Source organism: Colius striatus, chromosome 1 (assembly GCF_028858725.1).
Source record: "Colius striatus isolate bColStr4 chromosome 1, bColStr4.1.hap1, whole genome shotgun sequence".
Taxonomy (NCBI): Eukaryota; Metazoa; Chordata; class Aves; order Coliiformes; family Coliidae; genus Colius; species Colius striatus.
This window is the reverse complement of record NC_084759.1, coordinates 1,799,598-1,820,476: the sequence shown is the minus strand read 5'-3', so window position 1 is coordinate 1,820,476 and position 20,879 is coordinate 1,799,598. Positions and strand designations below refer to the sequence as shown.

The following is a 20,879-nucleotide window of genomic DNA, read 5'->3' as shown; positions in this document are numbered from 1 at the left end:
CATTGGCACATGGGGCTGCAAAGTGGCACAGGGGCTGTACATTGGCACTGGGGCTGCACAGGGGCTGCAGAGTGGCACAGGGGCTGTACATTGGCACAGGGGTTGTACAGTGGCACAGGGGCTGCAGAGTGGCACAGGGGCTGCACAGGGGCTGCACAAGGGCTGTACAGTGGCTGCACATTGGCACAGGGGCTGTACAGGGGCACAGGGGCTGCACAGGAGCTACACATTGGCACATGGGACTGCAAAGTGGCACAGGGGCTGCACAGTGGCACAGGGGTTGTACAGTGGCAGAGGGGCTGGAGAGTGGCACAGGGGCTGCAGAGTGGCACAGGGGCTGCACAGGGGGCTGCACAAGGGCTGTACAGTGGCTGCAGATTGGCACAGGGGCTGTACAGGGGCTGCACAAGGGCTGTACAGTGGCTGCACATTGGCACAGGGGCTGTACAGGGGCACAGGGGCTGCACAGGAGCTACACATTGGCACATGGGGCTGCAAAGTGGCACAGGGGCTGTACAGTGGCTGCAGATTGGCACAGGGGCTGTACAGGGGCACAGGGGCTGCACAGGAGCTACACATTGGCACATGGGGCTGCAAAGTGGCACAGGGGCTGTACAGTGGCACAGGGGTTGTACAGTGGCAGAGGGGCTGGAGAGTGGCACAGGGGCTGCACATTGGCACAGGGATTGTACAGTGGCAGAGGGGCTGCAGAGTGGCACAGGGGCTGTACAGTGGCACTGGGGCTGCACAGGGGCTGCAGAGTGGCACAGGGATTGTACAGTGGCAGAGGGGCTGCAGAGTGGCACAGGGGCTGCACACGGGCACAGAGGCTGCACAGGGGCTGCACAAGGGCTGTACAGTGGCTGCACATTGGCACAGGGGCTGTACAGGGGCACAGGGGCTGCACAGGAGCTACACATTGGCACATGGGGCTGCAGAGTGGCACAGGGGCTGCACATGGGCACTGGGGCTGCAGAGTGGCACAGGGGCTGCAGAGTGGCATTGGGGCTGCATGTTGGCACAGGGGCTGTACAGTGGTGCAGGGGCTGCACAGGAGCTACACATTGGCATAGGGGGCTGCTCACTGGCACAGGGGTTGCACAGTGGCACTGGGGCTGCACAGGGACACAGGGGCTGCTCACTGGCACAGGGGTTTGCACATTGGCACAGGAGCTGTACATTGGCACTGGGGCTGCACATTGGCACAGGGGCTCCAGAGTGGCACAGGGGCTGCACATTGGCACAGGGGCTGCACATTGGCACAGGGGCTCCAGAGTGGCACAGGGGCTGCTCACTGGCACAGGGGTTGCACATTGGCACAGGAGCTGTACATTGGCACTGGGGCTGCACAGGGGCACAGGGGTTGCGCATTGGCATAGGGGCTGCAGAGTGGCACAGGGGCTGCAGAGTGCCCCCATGACACGCTCCAGCCTGGCACAGATCCCCACAGCAGGGTCCAGAGCAGCCCCCAGCATGGCCCCCCTGTGCCTGGCACTGCCCTGCTGCAGAGCCCATCCCTCAGCACAGCCTCAGCTGTGGCCACAGCAGCAGCCTGGCAGTGCCAGCGGGGCTGGGGGGCACCAGCCCCTGAGCTGGGGTTGCCACTGCCAGCACCAGGACAAGCAAGGGGGTGACACCAGTGCCAGATGACCCCTTACCCCAGAGCCTGTGCCAAGACCCACCCCCCAACCACTCCAGTGTCCCCCAGGTGCCAGAGCAGCCCCTCACCACCCTGGCTTGGTGGCACAGAAACCCTGTGGCCACAGACAGAGTTGGGAAACTGGCCCAGGGGAAGGTGGGCAGTGCCAGCACCCAGGGGTGCCCCAGGGGGATTCAAGGGCAGGAGCAGCACCCAGGGGTGCCAGAGGACCTCAGGGCAGCAGCACCCAGAGGTGCCAGGGAGGTTCAGGGCAGCAGCACCCAGGGGTGCCAGAGGGTTCAGGGGGCAGGAGCACCCAGGGGTGCCAGGGGGGGTTCAGGGGTAGCAGCACCCAGGGGTGCCAGGAGGGTTCAGGGGCAGGAGCAGCACCCAGGGGTGCCAGGGAGGTTCAGGGTAGCAGCACCCAGGGGTGCCAGAGGGTTCAGGGCAGCAGCACCCAGGGGTGCCAGAGGGTTCAGGCAGTGCCAACACCCAGGGCTGCCAGGAGTCTTCAGGGCAGCAGCACCCAGAGGTGCCAGAGGGGTTCAGTGCAGCAGCACCCAGGGGTGCCAGGCGGTAATCAGGGGTAGCAGCACCCAGGGGTGCCAGGGGGGTTCAGGGGTAGCAGCACCCAGGGGTGCCAGGAGGGTTCAGGGCAGCAACACCCAGGGGTGCCAGGAGGGTTCAGGGGCAGGAGCAGCACCCAGGGGTGCCAGGGGGGTTCAGGGCAGCAACACCCAGGGGTGCCAGAGGGTTCAGGGGCAGGAGCAGCACCCAGGGGTGCCAGGGGGGTTCAGGGGTAGCAGCACCCAGGGGTGCCAGGAGGGTTCAGGGCAGCAACACCCAGGGGTGCCAGGGGGGTTCAGGGCAGGCAACACCCAGGGGTGCCAGGGGGGTTCAGGGGGCAGGAGCAGCACCCAGGGGTGCCAGGAGGGTTCAGGGCAGCAACACCCAGGGGTGCCAGAGGGTTCAGGGGCAGGAGCAGCACCCAGGGGTGCCAGGGGGGTTCAGGGTAGCAGCACCCAGGGGTGCCAGGGGGGTTCAGGGCAGCAACACCCAGGGGTGCCAGGGGGGTTCAGGGCAGCAACACCCAGGGGTGCCAGGGGGGGTTCAGGGGCAGGAGCAGCACCCAGGGGTGCCAGGAGGGTTCAGGGCAGCAACACCCAGGGGTGCCAGAGGGTTCAGGGGCAGGAGCAGCACCCAGGGGTGCCAGGAGGGTTCAGGGCAGCAACACCCAGAGGTGCCAGAGGGTTCAGGGGCAGGAGCAGCACCCAGGGGTGCCAGGGGGGTTCAGGGGTAGCAGCACCCAGGGGTGCCAGGGGGGTTCAGGGCAGCAACACCCAGGGGTGCCAGGGGGGTTCAGGGGTAGCAGCACCCAGGGGTGCCAGAGGGGTTCAGGGCAGCAGCACCCAGGGGTGCCAGAGGGGTTCAGGGCAGCAGCACCCAGGGGTGCCAGGGTGGTTCAGGGCAGCAGCAGCCACACAAGCCCCCCGCAATGTGACCCACGAGTCCTCCCCTGGCAGCACCCCCCGGGGGCTGGGATCCCCCCCCCAGACATGAGGGAACCTCTGGGACCCCCAGAGAATTAGGGGAGGGGGCACCCCCAGTGCCCATCCTCACTGACCCCCCCCAATCTGGCTCTGCCCCCCCATAGTGCCCCCACACCAGTGCCCAGGGGTCCCATCAGCCCCTTTCTCTGAGACCCCCACCCCAGAGGACCCCCCTCTGTGCCCCAACTCCCCCTGTACCCCCAATCTCCCCCTCCCCCCCTCAATCTCCCCCTACACCTCCTGACCTCCCCCTGTCCCCCAACTCCCCCTGTACCCCCAATCTCCCCCCCCAATCTCCCCCTACACCTCCTGACCTCCCTCTGCCTCCCATCTCCCCCTGCACCCCAATCTCCCCTTGGTCCCCAATTCCCCCCTGCACCCCAATCTCCCCCTGCCCCTTCAATCTCCCTCTACATCTCCTGACCTCCCCCTGTCCCCCATCTCCCCCTGCACCCCAAATCTCCCCCTGCACCCCCGATCTCCCCTTGCACCCCCATCTCTCCCTGCACCCCAAATCTCCCCCTGTCCCCCCAATCTCCCCTTGGCCCCCAATTTCCCCCTGCACCCCAAATCACCCCCTGCACCCCAATCTTCCTCTGCCCCCTTAATCTCCCCTGCACCCCTCGATCTCCCCCTGCACCCCATCTCCCCCTGCACCCCAAATCTCCCCTGCACCCCCGATCTCCCCTTGGCCCCCAATTTCCCCCTGCACCCCAAATCACCCCCTGCACCCCAATCTTCCTCTGCCCCCTTAATCTCCCCTGCACCCCTTGACTTCCCATTGCACCCCAATCTCCCCATGCCCCCTTAATCTCCCCCTGCACCCCCAATCTCCCCCTACACCCCCAATCTCCCCCTGCACCCCCAATCTCCCCCTACACCCCCAATCTCCCCCTGCATCCCAATCTCCCTCTTTCCCCTTAATCTCCCCCTGCACCCCAATCTCCCTCTGCCCCCCTTAATCTCCCCCTGCACCCCCAATCTCCCCCTACACCCCAATCTCCTTCTTCCCCCTTAATCTCCCCCTGCAATCCCAATCTCCTCCTGCACCCCATCTCCCCCTGCACCTCGATCTCCCTCTGCCCCCCCAATCTCCTCCTGCCCCCCTGATCTCCCCTCACCCGCCCCCCCACCCCCTGCCCCCCATCACTGCCCAGTGCCCCCTTCCCCATGCCCATTCTTCCCCCACAGCTTCCCAGTGCCCCCCCATCAGTGCCCCCCCAATCCTCTGCATGTTGGGACCCCCCCAGACCCCCCGATGCCCCCCCCAGTGCCCCCCACCCCCATCTCTCTCCCAGTGCTCCCCCTTCAGTCTCCCCCCCAAAACCCCCCCCCGTGCCCCTCCAGAGCCCCCCCTGTGCTCCCCCTCCTCGACCCTCTCCCGATGCCCCCCCGGTGCCCCCCCGGTGCCCCCCCATGTGATTCCCCCCCAATCCCCTCCGCTGACCCCCCCCCCCGCCGTCCCTCTCCACACCCCTCCCGGTGCTCCCCGTCCTCGCCCCTCACTCTGTGCCCCCCCCTGTCGGTGCCGCCCCCCACTCTAATCCCCCTCTCCGTGCCCCCCCCGTGCCCCTCCCGACCTCCCCCCCTCCACTCCCGTTGCCCCCCCGATCCCTCCCCGGTCCCCTCCCGGTGCTCCCCGTCCTCGCCCCTCACTCTGTGCCCCCCCGGTCGGTGCAAGCCCCCCACTCTAAAGCCCCTCTCGGTGCCCTCCCGTTGTGCCCCCCCCCGTGCCCCTCCCGACCTCCCCCCTCCACTCCCGTTGCCCCCCCCTCTGCGTGACCCCGGGACCCCTCCCCGGTCCCCTCCCGGTGCTCCCCGCCCTCGCCCCTCACCCTGCGCCCCTCCCGTCGGTGCAGCCCCCAACCCTAATGCCCCTCTCCGTGCCCCCCCCGTGCCCCTCCAGATCTCCCCCCTCCACTCCCCTTGCACCCCCGCCGCGTGTCCCCCCCGGATCCCTCCCGGGGTCCCCTCCCGGTGCTCCCCGCCCTCCGCCCCTCACCCTGCGCCCCCCCCTGCACCCCCCCCGTCGGTGCAGCCCCCAACCCTAATCCCCCTCTCCGTGCCCCCCCCGTTGTGCCCCCCCCGTGCCCCTCCAGACCTCCCCCCTTCACTCCCGTTGCCCCCCCTCTGCGTGACCCCGGGACCCCTCCCCGGTCCGCTGCCGGTGCTCCCCCGTCTTTGCCCCTCTCTCTGTGCCCCCCCCGTCGGTGCAGCCCCCCACTCTAATCCCCCTCTCCGTGTGCCACCCCGTGCCCCTCCCGACCTCCCCCCTCCACTCCCGTTGCACCCCCTCTGCGTGACCCCCTGAATCCCTCCCTGGATTCCTCCCGGTGCTCCCCGTCCTCGCCCCTCACTCTGTGCCCCCCCCCGTCGGTGCAGCCCCCAACCCTAATTCCTCTCTCCGTGCCCCCCCCGTTGTGCCCCCCCCGTGCCCCTCCAGACCTCCCCCCCTCCACTCCCGTCCCCCCCGGGTCCCCTCCCGGTGCTCCCCGCCCTCGCCCCTCAGTCTGCGCCTCCCCCGTCGGTGCAGCCCCCCACTCTAATCCTCCTCTCCGTGTGCCACCCCGTGCCCCTCCCGACCTCCCCCCTCCACTCCCGTTGCCCCCCCTCTGCGTGACCCCCCGATCCCACCCCGGTCCGCTGCCGGTGCCCGCCGCCCTCTCCCCTCTCCCCGCGCCCCCCCCGTCGGTGCCGCCCCCAACCCTAATGCCCCTCTCCGTGCCCCCCCCGTTGTGCCCCCGTGCCCCTCCCAACCTCCCCCCTCCACTCCCGTTGCCCCCCTCTGCGTGACCCCGGGACCCCTCCCTGGTCCCCTCCCGGTGCCCGCCGCCCTCGCCCGTGTCCCCGCGCCCCGTCGGTGCCGCCCCCAACCCTAATGCCCCTCTCCGTGCCCCCCCCGTTGTGCCCCCCCGTGCCCCTCCCAACCTCCCCCCTCCACTCCCGTTGCCCCCCTCTGCGTGACCCCGGGACCCTCCCCGGTGCGCTGCCGGTGCCCGCCGCCCTCGCCCGTGTCCCCCGCGCCCCGTCGGTGCCGCCCCGCACTCACAGCACGCACAGCGCGTAGGCCCCCGCCACGCTCTCGCTGTCCCGCACCAGGAAGCTGCCGTCCCGCCCGGCTCTCGCCAGCAGCTCCTCGGCCGCGGCTCGGCTCAGGTCCCGGTGGTACCACGGGGGTGCCGGTACCGGCAGCGCTGCCGGGGCCCCCCCCGCGCCCGCCATGCTGCGGGGCCCCGCTCGGCGCTGGGCGGGCGGGGGCAGCACCGGGGGGCGGCACCGGGGACGGACGGGGAGGGCGGGGTGGGGAGGGGGGAGAAGGGGAGGGAGGGAAGGGGGGGCGGGGAGAGGGGGGCGGGGAGAAACGGGGGGAGGGGGCGGGGAGAGGCGGCTGCAGCGGGGGAGGGCGGCGGGAGAGAGACGGGAGGGCGGGAGTCCCCCGACAGACGGGATAACCCCCCTCTATAGCCGTTATTGCCCCCCGGCAGCCGTTATAGCCCCCCGACAGTCGTGATAACCCCCCTCTATAGCCCTTATTGCCCCCCGACAGACGGGATACCCCCACGGACAGACGTGATAACCCCCCGCTATAGCCGCTATTACCCCCCGGCAGCCGTTATAGCCCCCCGACAGCCCTTATAGCCCCCCGACACTCGTGATAACCCCCCTCTATAGCCCTTATTGCCCCCCGACAGACGGGATACCCCCCCGACAGTCGTCATAACCCCCCTCTATAGCCGTTATTACCCCCCGGCAGCCGTTATAGCCCCCCGACAGCCCTTATAGCCCCCCGACACTCGTGATAACCCCCTCTATAGCCCTTATTGCCCCCCGACAGACGGGATACCCCCACGGACAGACGGGATAACCCCTCTCTATAGCCGTTATTGCCCCCCGACAGCCGTTATAGCCCTCCGATAGTCGTGATAACCCCCCTCTATAGCCCTTATTACCCTCCGACAGCCGTTACAGCCCCCCGACAGTCGTGATAACCCCCCTCTATAGCCCTTATTGCCCCCCGACAGTCGTGATAACCCCCCCGACAGTCGTGATAACCCCCCTCTATAGCCGTTATTGCCCCCCGACAGCCCTTATAGCCCCCCGACAGTCGTGATAACCCCCCTCTATAGCCGTTATTGCCCCCAGACAGCCCTTATAGCCCCCCGACAGCCGTTCTAGCCCCCCGATAGTCGTGATAACCCCCCTCTATAGCCCTTATTACACTCCGACAGCCGTTACAGCCCCCCGACAGTCGTGATAACCCCCCTCTATAGCCTTTATTACCCCCCGACAGCCCCTATATCCCTTCTATAGCCGTTATTACCCCCCGACAGACGTTATAACCCCCCTCTATAACCGTTATTACCCCCCGACAGCCGCGATACCCCCCCCCCGACAGCCGTTATAGCCCCTCTATAGCCGTTATTACCCCTCGACAGACGTTATAAGCCCCCTGACAGACGTTATACTCCCCCTCGGCAGCCGCTGTACACCTCTATAGCCGTTATTAACCCCCGACAGCCGTTATACCCCCCCGACAGCTGCGATACGCCCCCCGACAGCCTCAATACCCCCCTGACAGACATTATAAGCCCCCTGACAGACGTTATAACCCCCCTCGGCAGCCCTTATAGCCCCCCGACAGCCGCTATACCCCCCTCTATAGCCGTTATTACCCCCCGACAGCCATTATTACCCCCTGACAGCTAGGATACCTCCCACCGACAGCCCTTATAGCCCCCCGACAGCCGCGATACCCCCCCCAACAGCCGTTATACCTCCCTCAATAGCCGTTATTACCCCCGACAGCCGCGTTACCACGGCCGACAGCTGGGATACCCCCCCCCGACAGCCGCGATAGCCCCCTTCGACAGCTGGGATATGGGATACCCCCCCCGACAGCAGTTATACCCCCCCCGACAGCCGTTACACCCCCCCGACAGCCGCGATACCCCCCCGACAGCCGCGATACCCCCCCGACAGCCGTTATACCCCCCCCGACAGCCGTTATACCCCCCCGACAGCCATTATACCCCCCCCGACAGCCGTTATAAGCCCCCCGACAGCCGTTATACCCCCCCCGACAGCCGCGATACCCCCCCGACAGCCGTTATAAGCCCCCCGACAGCCGCGATACCCCCCCGACAGCCGTTATACCCCCCCCCATCACCCGCGATATTCCCCCCCCCAATCCTTTCCCCATTCCCACCCGGCGCATCCCGGGAGGGTCCCGGTGACCCCCCCCCGGCCTGTGTCCCGCGGAGGACGCCCCGTACCCCACCTCCCCCCCCTGCTGCCCCCCCAACGCCCCCCAATTTCCCCCCCATCGCAGCCTCCCTCCAGCCCCCCGGCCCGTCCAACTGTTCCCTCTCATCTCGCTGCCCCCCAGCCCCCACCAGCCCCTCCTGAGTCCCCACTGCCCCCCCAGACCCCATCCCACCCCTCCTGAGTCCCACTGCCCCCCCAGACCCCATCCCACCCCTCCTGAGTCCCCACTGCCCCCCAGACCCCATCCCACCCCTCCTGAGTCCCCACTGCCCCCCAGACCCCATCCCACCCCTCCTGAGTCCCCACTGCCCCCCAGCCCCCCCCAGCCCCTCCTGAGTCCCCACTGCCCCCCAAGACCCCATCCCACCCCTCCTGAGTCCCCACTGCCCCCCAGACCCCATCCCACCCCTCCTGAGTCCCCACTGCCCCCCAGACCCCATCCCACCCCTCCTGAGTCCCCACTGCCCCCCAGACCCCATCCCACCCCTCCTGAGTCCCCACTGCCCCCCAGACCCCATCCCACCCCTCCTGAGTCCCCACTGCCCCCCAGACCCCATCCCACCCCTCCTGAGTCCCCACTGCCCCCCAGACCCCATCCCACCCCTCCTGAGTCCCCACTGCCCCCCAGACCCCATCCCACCCCTCCTGAGTCCCACTGCCCCCCAGCCCCCCCCAGCCCCTCCTGAGTCCCCACTGCCCCCCAGACCCCATCCCACCCCTCCTGAGTCCCCACTGCCCCCCAGCCCCCCCCCAGCCCCTCCTGAGTCCCCACTGCCCCCCCAGACCCCATCCCACCCCTCCTGAGTCCCCACTGCCCCCCCAGACCCCATCCCACCCCTCCTGAGTCCCCACTGCCCCCCAGACCCCATCCCACCCCTCCTGAGTCCCCACTGCCCCCCCAGACCCCATCCCACCCCTCCTGAGTCCCCACTGCCCCCCAGACCCCATCCCACCCCTCCTGAGTCCCCACTGCCCCCCAGACCCCATCCCACCCCTCCTGAGTCCCCACTGCCCCCCAGCCCCCCCAGCCCCTCCTGAGTCCCCACTGCCCCCCCAGACCCCATCCCACCCCTCCTGAGTCCCCACTGCCCCCCAGACCCCATCCCACCCCTCCTGAGTCCCCACTGCCCCCCAGCCCCCCCCAGCCCCTCCTGAGTCCCCACTGCCCCCCCAGACCCCATCCCACCCCTCCTGAGTCCCCACTGCCCCCCAGACCCCCCCAGCTCCCCCTTCCTCAGTCTTAACTGACCCTCCAGACCCCCTCAGCTCCCCTCGCACCCCCTCCCGAGTCCCCGCTGCCCCCCCCAGAGACCCCAGCTCTCCCCTCCCACCCCCTCCCCGAGCCCCCACTGCACCCCAGACCCCCCCAGCTCTCCTTTCCTGAGTCTTAACTGACCCTCCAGATCCCCCCAGCTCCCTTCCCAACCCCTCTTTAGTCCCCACTGTCCCCCAGAACCCCCAGCTCTCCCTTCCTGAGTCCCCACTGCCCCCCAGACCCCCCCAGCTCCCCCTTCCTCGGTCTTAACTGACCCTCCAGCTCCCCCCCAGCTCCCCTCCCACCCCCTCTTTAGTCCCACTGCCCCCAGACCTCCCCAGCTCTCCCTTCCCGAGTCCCCACTGCCCTCCAGATCCCCCCAGCTCCCCTCCCACCCCTTCCTGAGCCCCTACTGCCCCCTAGACCCCCCAGCTCTCCTTTCCTGAGTCTTAACTGACCCCCCAGCTCCCCTCCCACCCCCTCCCGAGTCCCCACTGCCCCCCAGACCCCCTCAGCTCTCCCCTCCCATCCCCTCCCGAGCCCCCACTGCGCTCCAGACCCCCCCCAGCTCTCCTTTTCTGAGTCTTAACTGACCCCCCAGATCCCCCCAGCTCCCCTCCCAACCCCTCTTTAGTCCCCACTGCCCCCCAGACCCCCCCAACTCTCCTCTCCCACCCCCTCCCGAGTCCCCACTGCCCCCCAGACCCCCCCAGCTACCCCTTCCTCGGTCTTAACTGACCCTCCAGCTCCCCCCAGCTCCCCTCCCAACCCCTCTTTAGTCCCCACTGTCCCCCATACCCCCCCAGCTCTCCTTTCCTGAGTCTTAACTGACCCTCCAGCTCCCCTCCCACCCCCTCCCGAGCCCCCACTGCCCCCCAGACCCCCCCAGCTCTCCCCTCCCGAGCCCCCACTGCGCTCCAGACCCCCCCAGCTCTCCTTTCCTGAGTCTTAACTGACCCCCCAGATTCCCCAGCTCCCCTCCCAACCCCTCTTTAGTTCCCACTGCCCCCCAGACCCCCCCAGCTCTCCCCTCCCGAGTCCCTGCTGCTCCCCAGACCCCCCCAGCTCCCCCTTCCTCGGTCTTAACTGACCCTCCAGCTCCCCCCCAGCTCTCCTCTCCTATACCCTCCCGAGTCCCCACTGCCCCCCAGACCCCCCCAGCTCTCCTCTCCTATCCCCTCCTGAGCCCCCACTGCCCCCCAGACCCCCCCAGCTCTCCCTTTCCGAGTACCCACTGCCCCCCAGACCACCCCATCTCCCCCTTCCCGCCCCCCCACCCCCACAGCCCCCAACACCGGGTGCAACAGGAGCCTTTATTCCCCCCCCCCCTTCATCCCAGACCGTGGGACACACACCGGGGGGGCGGGCAGGGGGGGGTTACCCAGGACCCCAACCCCATCCCCTTCGTGCCCACTCAGAACAAGCCCAGGAGGGCGAGGGGCAGCAGCGCCAACGCTCCGCTCCGGGAGGGGGGTTTCGGGGGGCTGGGGGCTGCGTTGTAGGCGTAATAGCGAGCCACGGCCACGTTGGGGTTCCCCTGAGCCGGGTCGAACCACAGCTGGATGCAGCGGCCGCCGCCGCGGTGGAAGGCGCTGGGGACGGTACGAGCCCGACCAGATGCGCTCGCACAGAGCCGCCGCCGAGCCGAACACCGCGCGGAACGTCCCGCACCGGGAGCCCCGCGGACACTGGTTGGTGCCTTTTGGGGAGGGGGCGAGAGAGGGGAGGGGGAGGGAATGTGGCTTGTCTGCTTTAGGGGGTCCTGAATGGACCCGATGCGCGGGGAGGGGGGTTTCTCTATGTCGGGGTGCTGGGAGGTGCTGAGGGGGGGGTTGGTCTCAGGGGACCCCCTTGGGGGATGGTGGGGGGGGTCATTCCTCTGCATATCAGGGTGCTGACACTCAGGGGACCCCCTCAGGGATCGTAAGGGGTCATTCCTATGTGTTTCGGGGTCCTGAGAGGTCCTAGGGGGGTTGAACTTAGGGGACCCCCTCAGGGGATCGTAGGGGGGGTCATTCCTCTGCACATCAGGGTGCTGACAGGTTCTGGTGTGGGTTTGGTCTCAGGGGACCCCCTCAGGGCACCGTGGAGGGGGTCATTCCTATGCGTTTTGGGGTCCTGAGAGGTCCTGGGGAGGGTTTGATCTCAGGGGACCCCTCAGGGGATCGTTGGGGGGGTCATTCCTCTGCATATCGGGGTGCTGACAGGTTCTGGGGGGGCTTTGATCTCAGGGGAAAGGGGGGGATGTTTCTCTGTATGTCGGGGTGCTGGGAGGTGCTGAGGGGGGGTTTGGTCTCAGGGACCCCCCTTGGGGGATCGTAGGGGGGTCATTCCTATGCGTTTCGGGGTCCTCAGAGGTGGGGTGGTGGTTGATCTCAGGGGACCCCCTCAGAGCACCATGGGGGGGTCATTCCTATGCACATCAGGGTGCTGACAGGTCCTGAGGGGGGGTTTGGTCTCAGGGGACCCCCCTTGGGGGATGGTGGGGGGGGTCATTCCTCTGTAAATCAGGGTGCTGACACTCAGGGGACCCCCTCGGGGCACCGTGGGGGGTCATTCCTCTGCATATCAGGGTGCTGACAGGTTCTGGGGGGGCTTTGATCTCAGGGGACCCCCTCAGGGTAATATGGGGGGGGGTCATTCCTATGCGTTTCGGGGTCCTGAGAGGTCCTGGGGTGGGTTTGATCTCAGGGGACCCCTGAGGTCATTCCTCTGCATATCGGGGTGCTGACAGGTTCTGGGGGGGCTTTGATCTCAGGGGAAAGTGGGGATGTTTCTCTGTATGTCGGGGTGCTGGGAGGTGCTGAGGGGGGGTTTGGTCTCAGGGGACCCCCCTTGGGGGATGGTGGGGGGTGTCATTCCTCTGCATATCAGGGTGCTGACAGGGTCGGGGGGGGGGTTGATCTCAGGGGACCCCCTCAGGGCACCGTGGGGGGGTCATTCCTGTGCATATCAGGGTGCTGACAGGTTCTGGGGGGGCTTTGATCTAGGGGGAAAGGGGGGGGTTGTTTCTCTGTATGTCGGGGTGCTGGGAGGTGCTGAGGGGGGTTTGATCTCAGGGGACCCCCTCGGGGGATCGTAGGGGGGTCATTCCTGTGCATATCAGGGTGCTGACACTCAGGGGACCCCCTCAGGGCACCGTGGGGGGGTCATTCCTATGCACATCAGGGTTCTGGTGTGGGTTTGGTCTCAGGGGACCCCCTCGGGGGATGGTGGGGGGTCATTCCTCTGTAAATCAGGGTGCTGACACTCAGGGGACCCCCTCAGAGCACCGTGGGGGGGGCATTCCTATGCGTTTCGGGGTCCTAAGAGGTCCTGGGGGGGGTTGAACTTAGGGGGCCCCCTCAGGGGATCATAGGGAGGGTCATTCCTCTGCATATCAGGGTGCTGACAGGTTCTGGGGGGGTTTGGTCTCAGGGGACCCCCTCGGGGGATCGTGGGGGTGTCATTCCTGTGCATATCAGGGTGCTGAGAGGTTCTGGGGGGGGGTTGATCTCAGGAGACCCCTGAGGAGATCATAGGGGGGGTCATTCCTCTGTAAATCAGGGTGCTGACACTCAGGGGACCCCCTCAGGGCACTGTGGGGGGGTCATTCCTCTGCATATCAGGGTGCTGACAGGTTCTGGGGGGGCTTTGATCTCAGGGGACCCCCTCAGGGTACTATGGGGGGGGTCATTCCTATGCGTTTCGGGGTCCTGAGAGGTCCTGGGGTGGGGTTTGATCTCAGGGGACCCCTGAGGTCATTCCTCTGCATATCAGGGTGCTGACACTCAGGGGACCCCCTCAGAGCACCGTGGGGGGGTCATTCCTATGCGTTTCGGGGTCCTAAGAGGTCCTGGGGGGGGTTGAACTTAGGGGGCCCCCTCAGGGGATCATAGGGGGTGTCATTCCTCTGCATATCAGGGTGCTGACAGGTCCTGAGGGGGGGTTTAATCTCAGGGGACCCACTCAGGGCACTGTGGGGGAGTCATTCCTATGCGTTTTGGGGTCCTGAGAGGTCCTGGAGTGGGTTTGATCCCAGGGGACCCCCACATCACCCCCCAGCCCATGGGCACCATGAGGGGGGTCATTCCTCTGAGTTTTGAGGTTCTGGGGTGGGTTTGACCGCTGGGGACCCCCATATGCCCCCCCAGCCCATGGGGATCATGGGGGGGTCATTCCTCTGAGTTTCGGGGTCCTGGGCTGGGTTTGACCCCTGGGGACCCCCACATCACCCCCCAGCCATAGGGATCATGGGGAGGTCATTCCTCTGAGTTCTGGGGTGAGTTTGACCCCTGGGGACCCCCATATCCCACCCACACTCCATGGGCACCATGAGGGGGGGTCATTCCTCTGATTTTCGGGGTCCTGGGCTGGGTTTGACCCCTGGGGATCCCCACATCACCCCCCAGCCATAGGGTTCATGGGGGGGGGTCATTCCTCTGAGTTTCGAGGTTCTGGGGTGAGTTTTACCCCTGGGGACCCCCACATCCCCCCCACACTCCATGGGCACCATGAGGGGGGTCATTCCTCTGAGTTTCAGGGTCCTGGGCTGGGTTTGACCCCTGGGGACCCCCCATATCCCCCCCACCCCATAGGCACCAAGAGGAGGGGTCACTCCTCTGAGTTTTGAGGTTCTGGGGTGGGTTTGACCCCTGGGGACCCCCACATCACCCCCCAGCCATAGGGATCGTGGGAGGGTCATTCCTCTTCCTCTGAGTTTCGAGGTTCTGGGGTGAGTTTGACCCCTGGGGACCCCCATATCCCCCCCCACCCCATAGGCACCAAGAGGAGGGGTCACTCCTCTGAGTTTTGAGGTTCTGGGCTGAGTTTGACTCCTGGGGACCCCCATATCCCCCTCCTCACCCCATGGGGATCATGGGGGTGTCATTCCTCTGAGTTTTGGGATCCTGGGCTGGGTTTGACTCCTGGGGACCCCCATATCCCCCCCTCTCACCCCACACAGCCCCCCATACACCCCCAGCCCCACCAGCAACCACCAAGGAGGAGGAGGAGGAGGAGGAGTGTGTTGGGGACACACACACACACACACACACAGAGCAGCGAGGTTTGGGGGTGACTGGAGCCCCACAGAGGGGGTTCATCCCTTCTTTTTGGGGGTGTCTCTGACCTGTGGTCCAGTTCCAGCCCTTGTGCCAGTTGTCCTTGCAGGTGAGAGCATCCTGACAGTCCTCCCACCACTGCTCACAGTCCTCCCGGCACAGCGGCACGTGCAGGATGCGCTCCCTCCTCCAGCTCGTGTCCGACTGAGCCCAGTTCAGCCCCAGTTCAACCCAGTTAGCTCAGCCCAGTCCGTGAGGGGAAGGGAGGTTTGAGGGGAGGCATCTGCACCCACCTGATCGATCCAGGGCCCTAAATTGGGGGAGCACTCGTAGAGACACGTGTCCTGGATGAAGTGGCGCTTGCACTTGGGCGGCATCACCCCGCAGTGGTCCCAGTTGAAGTTGTACAGGTAGGACTGGTCTTGGTGGGCTTCCAAACTGGTGTTGGCGGTGCAGCAGGCGTTGTCCTTCCACAGGGCACACTGGGGGGGGGGGGGGGGGGGGGGTCACTCCTCTGTGTTTTGGGGTGCTGAGAGGTTGACCCCAGGGGACCCCCGTGTGTGTCATCCCCCCCCACAGCCTGTGCAGACCCCCATGTGCCCCCAGATGCAGCCACCGAGGAGGAGGAGGAGGAGGAGGAGGAGGAGGAGGAGGAGGAGGAGGAGGAAGGGGGGGAGGGGGGAATGTGCAGCCACCTCCCTCAGCAGCGAGATGGGGATGACTGGGCTCAGCACCGGCACCAGCACCCTCAGCTGGTTGAGACCCCCCACTGCCAGACACGGACACAACAGCCCCGTGGGGTGGGCACCGAGCCCCCGGGGGGAGAGAGAGGGGTGACATCGGGGGGTTTGGGGGACAAAAGGCTGCGTGCTCCCTCCTCAGGACACGCTGTGCCGCGGGGCTCAGCACCGGCACCAGCACCCTCAGCTGGTTGAGACCCCACCACCAGCATCGTGCTGGAGGGGCACCGAGACCCCCGGGAGGTGTGAGAGGGGTGACATCGGGGGGGTTTGGGGAGGGCAAAAGGCTGCACTGTCCCTCCTCAGGACACACTGTGCCGCGGGGCTCAGCACCGGCACCAGCACCCTCAGCCGGTTGAGACCCCACCGCTGGCATCGTGCTGGGGGGGCACCGAGACCCCCAGGAGGTGTGAGAGGGGTGACATCGGGGGTTTTGGGGGACAAAAGGCTGCGTGGTCCCTCCTCAGGATACACTGTGCCGCGAGGCTCAGCACCGGCACCAGCACCCTCAGCCGGTTGAGACCCGTGGGGTGGGCATCGAGCCCCCCGGGAGGTGCGAGAGGGGTGACATCGGGGGGGTTTAGGGGGGGCAAAAGGCTGCGTGCTCCCTCCACAGGACACACTGTGCCGCGGGGCTCAGCACCAGCACCCTCAGCTGATTGAGACCCCCCACTGCCAGACACGGCAGCCCCGTGGGGTGGGTACAGAGCCCCCCGGGAGAGGTGAGAGGGGTGACATCGGGGGGTTGGGGGTGGGCAAAAGGCCACGTTGTCCCTCCTCAGGACACACTGTGCCGCGGGGCTCAGCACCGGCACCAGCACCCTCAGCTGATTGAGACCCCACCCCTGGCATCGTGCTGGGGGGGCACTGAGACCCCGGGGAGGTGTGAGAGGGGTGACATCGGGGGTTTTGGGGGACAAAAGGCTGCGTGGTCCCTCCTCAGGATACACTGTGCCGCGGGGCTCAGCACCGGCACCAGCACCCCCAGCTGGTTGAGACCCCACCCCTGGCATCGTGCTGGGGGGCACCGAGACCCCCAGGAGGTGTGAGAGGGGTGACATCGGGGGTTTTGGGGGACAAAAGGCTGCGTGGTCCCTCCTCAGGACACACTGTGCCGCGGGGCTCAGCACCGGCACCAGCACCCTCAGCTGGTTGAGACCCCACCACCGGCATCGTGCTGGGGGGGCACCGAGACCCCCAGGAGGTGTGAGAGGGGTGACATCGGGGGTTTTGGGGGACAAAAGGCTGCGTGGTCCCTCCTCAGGATACACTGTGCCGCGAGGCTCAGCACCGGCACCAGCACCCTCAGCCGGTTGAGACCCGTGGGGTGGGCATCGAGCCCCCCGGGAGGTGCGAGAGGGGTGACATCGGGGGGGTTTAGGGGGGGCAAAAGGCTGCGTGCTCCCTCCACAGGACACACTGTGCCGCGGGGCTCAGCACCAGCACCCTCAGCTGATTGAGACCCCCCACTGCCAGACACGGCAGCCCCGTGGGGTGGGTACAGAGCCCCCCGGGAGAGGTGAGAGGGGTGACATCGGGGGGTTGGGGGTGGGCAAAAGGCCACGTTGTCCCTCCTCAGGACACACTGTGCCGCGGGGCTCAGCACCGGCACCAGCACCCTCAGCTGATTGAGACCCCACCCCTGGCATCGTGCTGGGGGGGCACTGAGACCCCGGGGAGGTGTGAGAGGGGTGACATCGGGGGTTTTGGGGGACAAAAGGCTGCGTGGTCCCTCCTCAGGATACACTGTGCCGCGGGGCTCAGCACCGGCACCAGCACCCCCAGCTGGTTGAGACCCCACCCCTGGCATCGTGCTGGGGGGCACCGAGCCCCCCGGGAGGTGTGAGAGGGGTGACATCGGGGGGGTGAGGGGGGGCAAAAGGTTGCGCCGTCCCTCCACAGGACACACTGTGCCTCGGGGCTCAGCACCGGCACCAGCACCCTCAGCTGATTGAGACCCCACCACCGGCATCGTGCTGGGGGGGCACCGAGACCCCGGGGAGGTGTGAGAGGGGTGACATCGGGGGTTTTGGGGGACAAAAGGCTGCGTGGTCCCTCCTCAGGATACACTGTGCCGCGGGGCTCAGCACCGGCACCAGCACCCCCAGCTGGTTGAGACCCGTGGGGTGGGCATCGAGCCCCCGGGAGGTGTGAGAGGGCTGACATCGGGGGGGTGTTTAGGGGGGGCAAAAGGCTGCGTTGTCCTTCCACAGGACACACTGTGCCTCGGGGCTCAGCACCGGCACCAGCACCCTCAGCTGATTGAGACCCCACCCCTGGCATCGTGCTGGGGGGCACCGAGCCCCCCGGGAGGTGTGAGAGGGGTGACATCGGGGTGTTAAGGGGGGGCAAAAGGCTGCGTTGTCCCTCCACAGGACACGCTGTGCCTCGGGGCTCAGCACCGGCACCAGCACCCTCAGCCGATGGAGACCCCCGCGGGGATGGGAGGGAGGGGGATGTGTGGGGTGGTCGCGCCGGGGGTCTCACCTGCCCGTAGAGCTGCCCCTCGGGTCCCGGCTGGCTTTTGTGGTGCTTGGCGTCCATGCAGACGTTGAGCAGCGATTCCGGCGTGGCAGCGGCGTGGAGCGGCCGGGCTGGCAGTGCCAACAGTGCCAACAGTGCCAACAACACCCCCCCGCGCCGCAGCCATCGCGCCTCACCCGACGGCAGCCCCGCGCGGCGGGCACCGAGCCCCCCGGGAGCTGAGGGGGGACACACAAAGGGGTGACGTCGGGGGGTGGGAGGGTGGGCTCAATGCTGCCGGGGAGCGCGGGGGCCGGCGGGGTGCTGAGCGCGGCGAGCGCGGCTCATCTCAAAGGTCGCGACGGCCCGGGCTCAACCCTTGGCCAGCGGTCACGGGACGGAGCTGCCGCTGGCACCGGGCACGGGGGAGGGCGGCTGGGACCCCCCCGGCGTGGGAACGACCCCCCAAGGGTGGGAGCGACCCCCCCGACACACGCAGCCGGGCTCCGTCCTGCCGGCGCCGGGCTGGGACCGGCCGGCGGCCAAAAGCCACGGGAGGGGATGTTTGTCCGTGGGCACGGGACGGGGGGGTCGCGGGCACGGGGGGACCATGGGCAGGAACAGACCCCCCCCATTCCTGGACCGCAGCGGGGTGCGGGGGGGAACCGTCGGGGGGGGTCGGAGATGTGCGGGTACGGCCCCCCCTCCCCTCAATTGGGGTTACAGAGACCTGTCGTGGGGCACAGCTGAGGCGGGGGGGCACGGGGGGCACACATAAGGCACAGATGCCCCGGGGGGGGGTCACAGATGCCCTGGAGGGGCACAATATCCCCCCCTGTGCTGACACAGGTGTCCCCCATGAGTCACAGATGCTTTTGGGGGGTCACAGATGCATTTGGGGGGGTCACAGATGTATTTTTGGGGGGTCACAGATACATTTGGGGGGGTCTCAGATACATTTAGGGGGTCACAGATGTATTTTTGGGGTCACAGATGCATTTGGGGGGGTCACAGATGCATTTGGGGGGTCTCAGATGCATTTTGGGATCATAGATGCTTTTAGGGGGTCTCAGATGCATTTTGGGGTCACAGATGCTTTTAGGGGGTCTCAGATGCATTTGGGGGTCTCAGATGCATTTGGGGGGTCACAGATGCATTTTGGGGGGTCACAGATACATTTGGGGGGTCTCAGATACATTTAGGGGGTCACAGATGTATTTTTGGGGGTCACAGATGCATTTGGGGGGGGTCACAGATGCATTTTGGGGTCACAGATGTATTTGGGGGGTCTCAGATGCATTTGGGGGGTCACAGGTGTATTTGGGGGGTCATAGATGCATTTCAGGGGTCACAGATGCATTTGGGGGGTCACAGATGCATTTGGGGGGGTCACAGATGCTTTTGGAGGGGTCTCAGATTCATTTGGGGGGTCACAGATTCATTTGGGGGATCTCAGATGCATTTGGGGGGGTCACAGATGCATTTTGGGGGGGTCACAGATGCATTTGGGAGTCACAGATGCTTTTGGGGGTCACAGATGCATTTGGGGGGTCACAGATGCTTTTGGAGGGGTCTCAGATTCATTTGGGGGGTCACAGATTCATTTGGGGATCTCAGATGCATTTGGGGGGGTCACAGATGCATTTTGGGGGGTCACAGATGCATTTGGGAGTCACAGATGCTTTTGGGGGTCACAGATGCATTTTGGGAGTCATAGATGCATTTGGGAGTCACAGATGCTTTTGGGGGGTCACATATGCATTTTGGGGGGTCTCAGATGCTTTTGGGGGGTCACAGATGCATTTTAGGTTCACAGACGTATTTTGGGGGGTCATCAGATGCATTTGGGGGTCTCAGATGCATTTGGAGGGATCCCAGATGCATTTTGGGGTCACATACTTATTTGGGGGGTCACAGATGTATTTGGGGGGTCTCAGATACATTTAGGGGGTCACAGATGCTTTTGGGGGTCTCAGATGCATTTGGGGGGTCTCAGATGCATTTAGGGGGTCACAGATGTATTTTTGGGGGTCACAGATGCTTTTGGGGGGTCACATATGGATTTTGGGGGGTCACAGATGCATTTGGGGGGTCTCTGATGCATTTTGGGGAGTCACAGATGCATTTTGGGGCCCCAGATGCATTTTGGGGGGGTCTCAGATGCATTTGGGGGTCACAGATGTATTTGGGGGGTCTCAGATGCATTTTGGGATCATAGATGTATTTGGGGGGTCACAGATGCATTTAGGGGGTCTCAGATGCATTTGGGGGGTCTCAGATACATTTAGGGGGTCACAGATGTATTTTTGGGGGTCACAGATGCATTTGTGGGGTCACAGATGCATTTGGGGGGGTCACAGATCCATTTAGGGGGTCTCAGATACATTTAGGGGGTCACAGATGTATTTTTGGGGGTCACAGATGCATTTGAGGGGTCTCAGATGCATTTGGGGGGTCACAGATGCATTTAGGGGGTCTCAGATACATTTAGGGGATCTCAGATGCATTTGGGGGGTCTCTGATGCATTTTGGGGAGTCACAGATGCATTTTGGGGTCCCAGATGCATTTTGGGGAGTCACAGATGCATTTTGGGGTCTCAGATGCATTTGGGGGGGTCTCAGATGCATTTTGGGGTCATAGATGCTTTTAGGGGGTCTCAGATGCATTTGGGGAGTCACAGATGCATTTTGGGGTCCCAGATGCATTTGGGGGGTCCCAGATGCATTTTGGGGGGTCTCAGATGTATTTAGGGGGGTCCCAGATGCTTTTGGGGGGTTTCAGATGCTTTTGGGGTCACCGAACGCTCGCGGGGGGGCGGTACCAGCCCCACCTGTCAATCACCGCCCCCGCGCCGCTCTCGTCCAATCACCGCCTCCCATGTGGGTGTGGCCTCGCTCCGCAGCCCCGCCCCTCTGCGCATGCTC

At 65.9% G+C, this 20,879-nt stretch overlaps 1 protein-coding gene and 1 pseudogene across 1 annotated transcript in view; both read right to left on the bottom strand.

Annotated features, from left to right (window-relative positions):
- LOC133629651 (phosphatidylinositol 3,4,5-trisphosphate 5-phosphatase 2-like) overlaps nt 1-6,421 on the bottom strand; it is a 36,520-nt gene extending 30,099 nt beyond the window's left edge. The window contains 1 exon segment of the mRNA XM_062020437.1: nt 6,239-6,421. Coding sequence (XP_061876421.1) covers nt 6,239-6,411 — 173 coding nt within the window. The 5' untranslated portion in view covers nt 6,412-6,421.
- Nucleotides 6,422-11,075: 4,654 nt separating this feature from the next.
- LOC133629650 (folate receptor gamma-like) lies at nt 11,076-20,875 on the bottom strand (annotated as a pseudogene).
- Between the last annotated feature and the right edge of the window lie 4 nt (nt 20,876-20,879).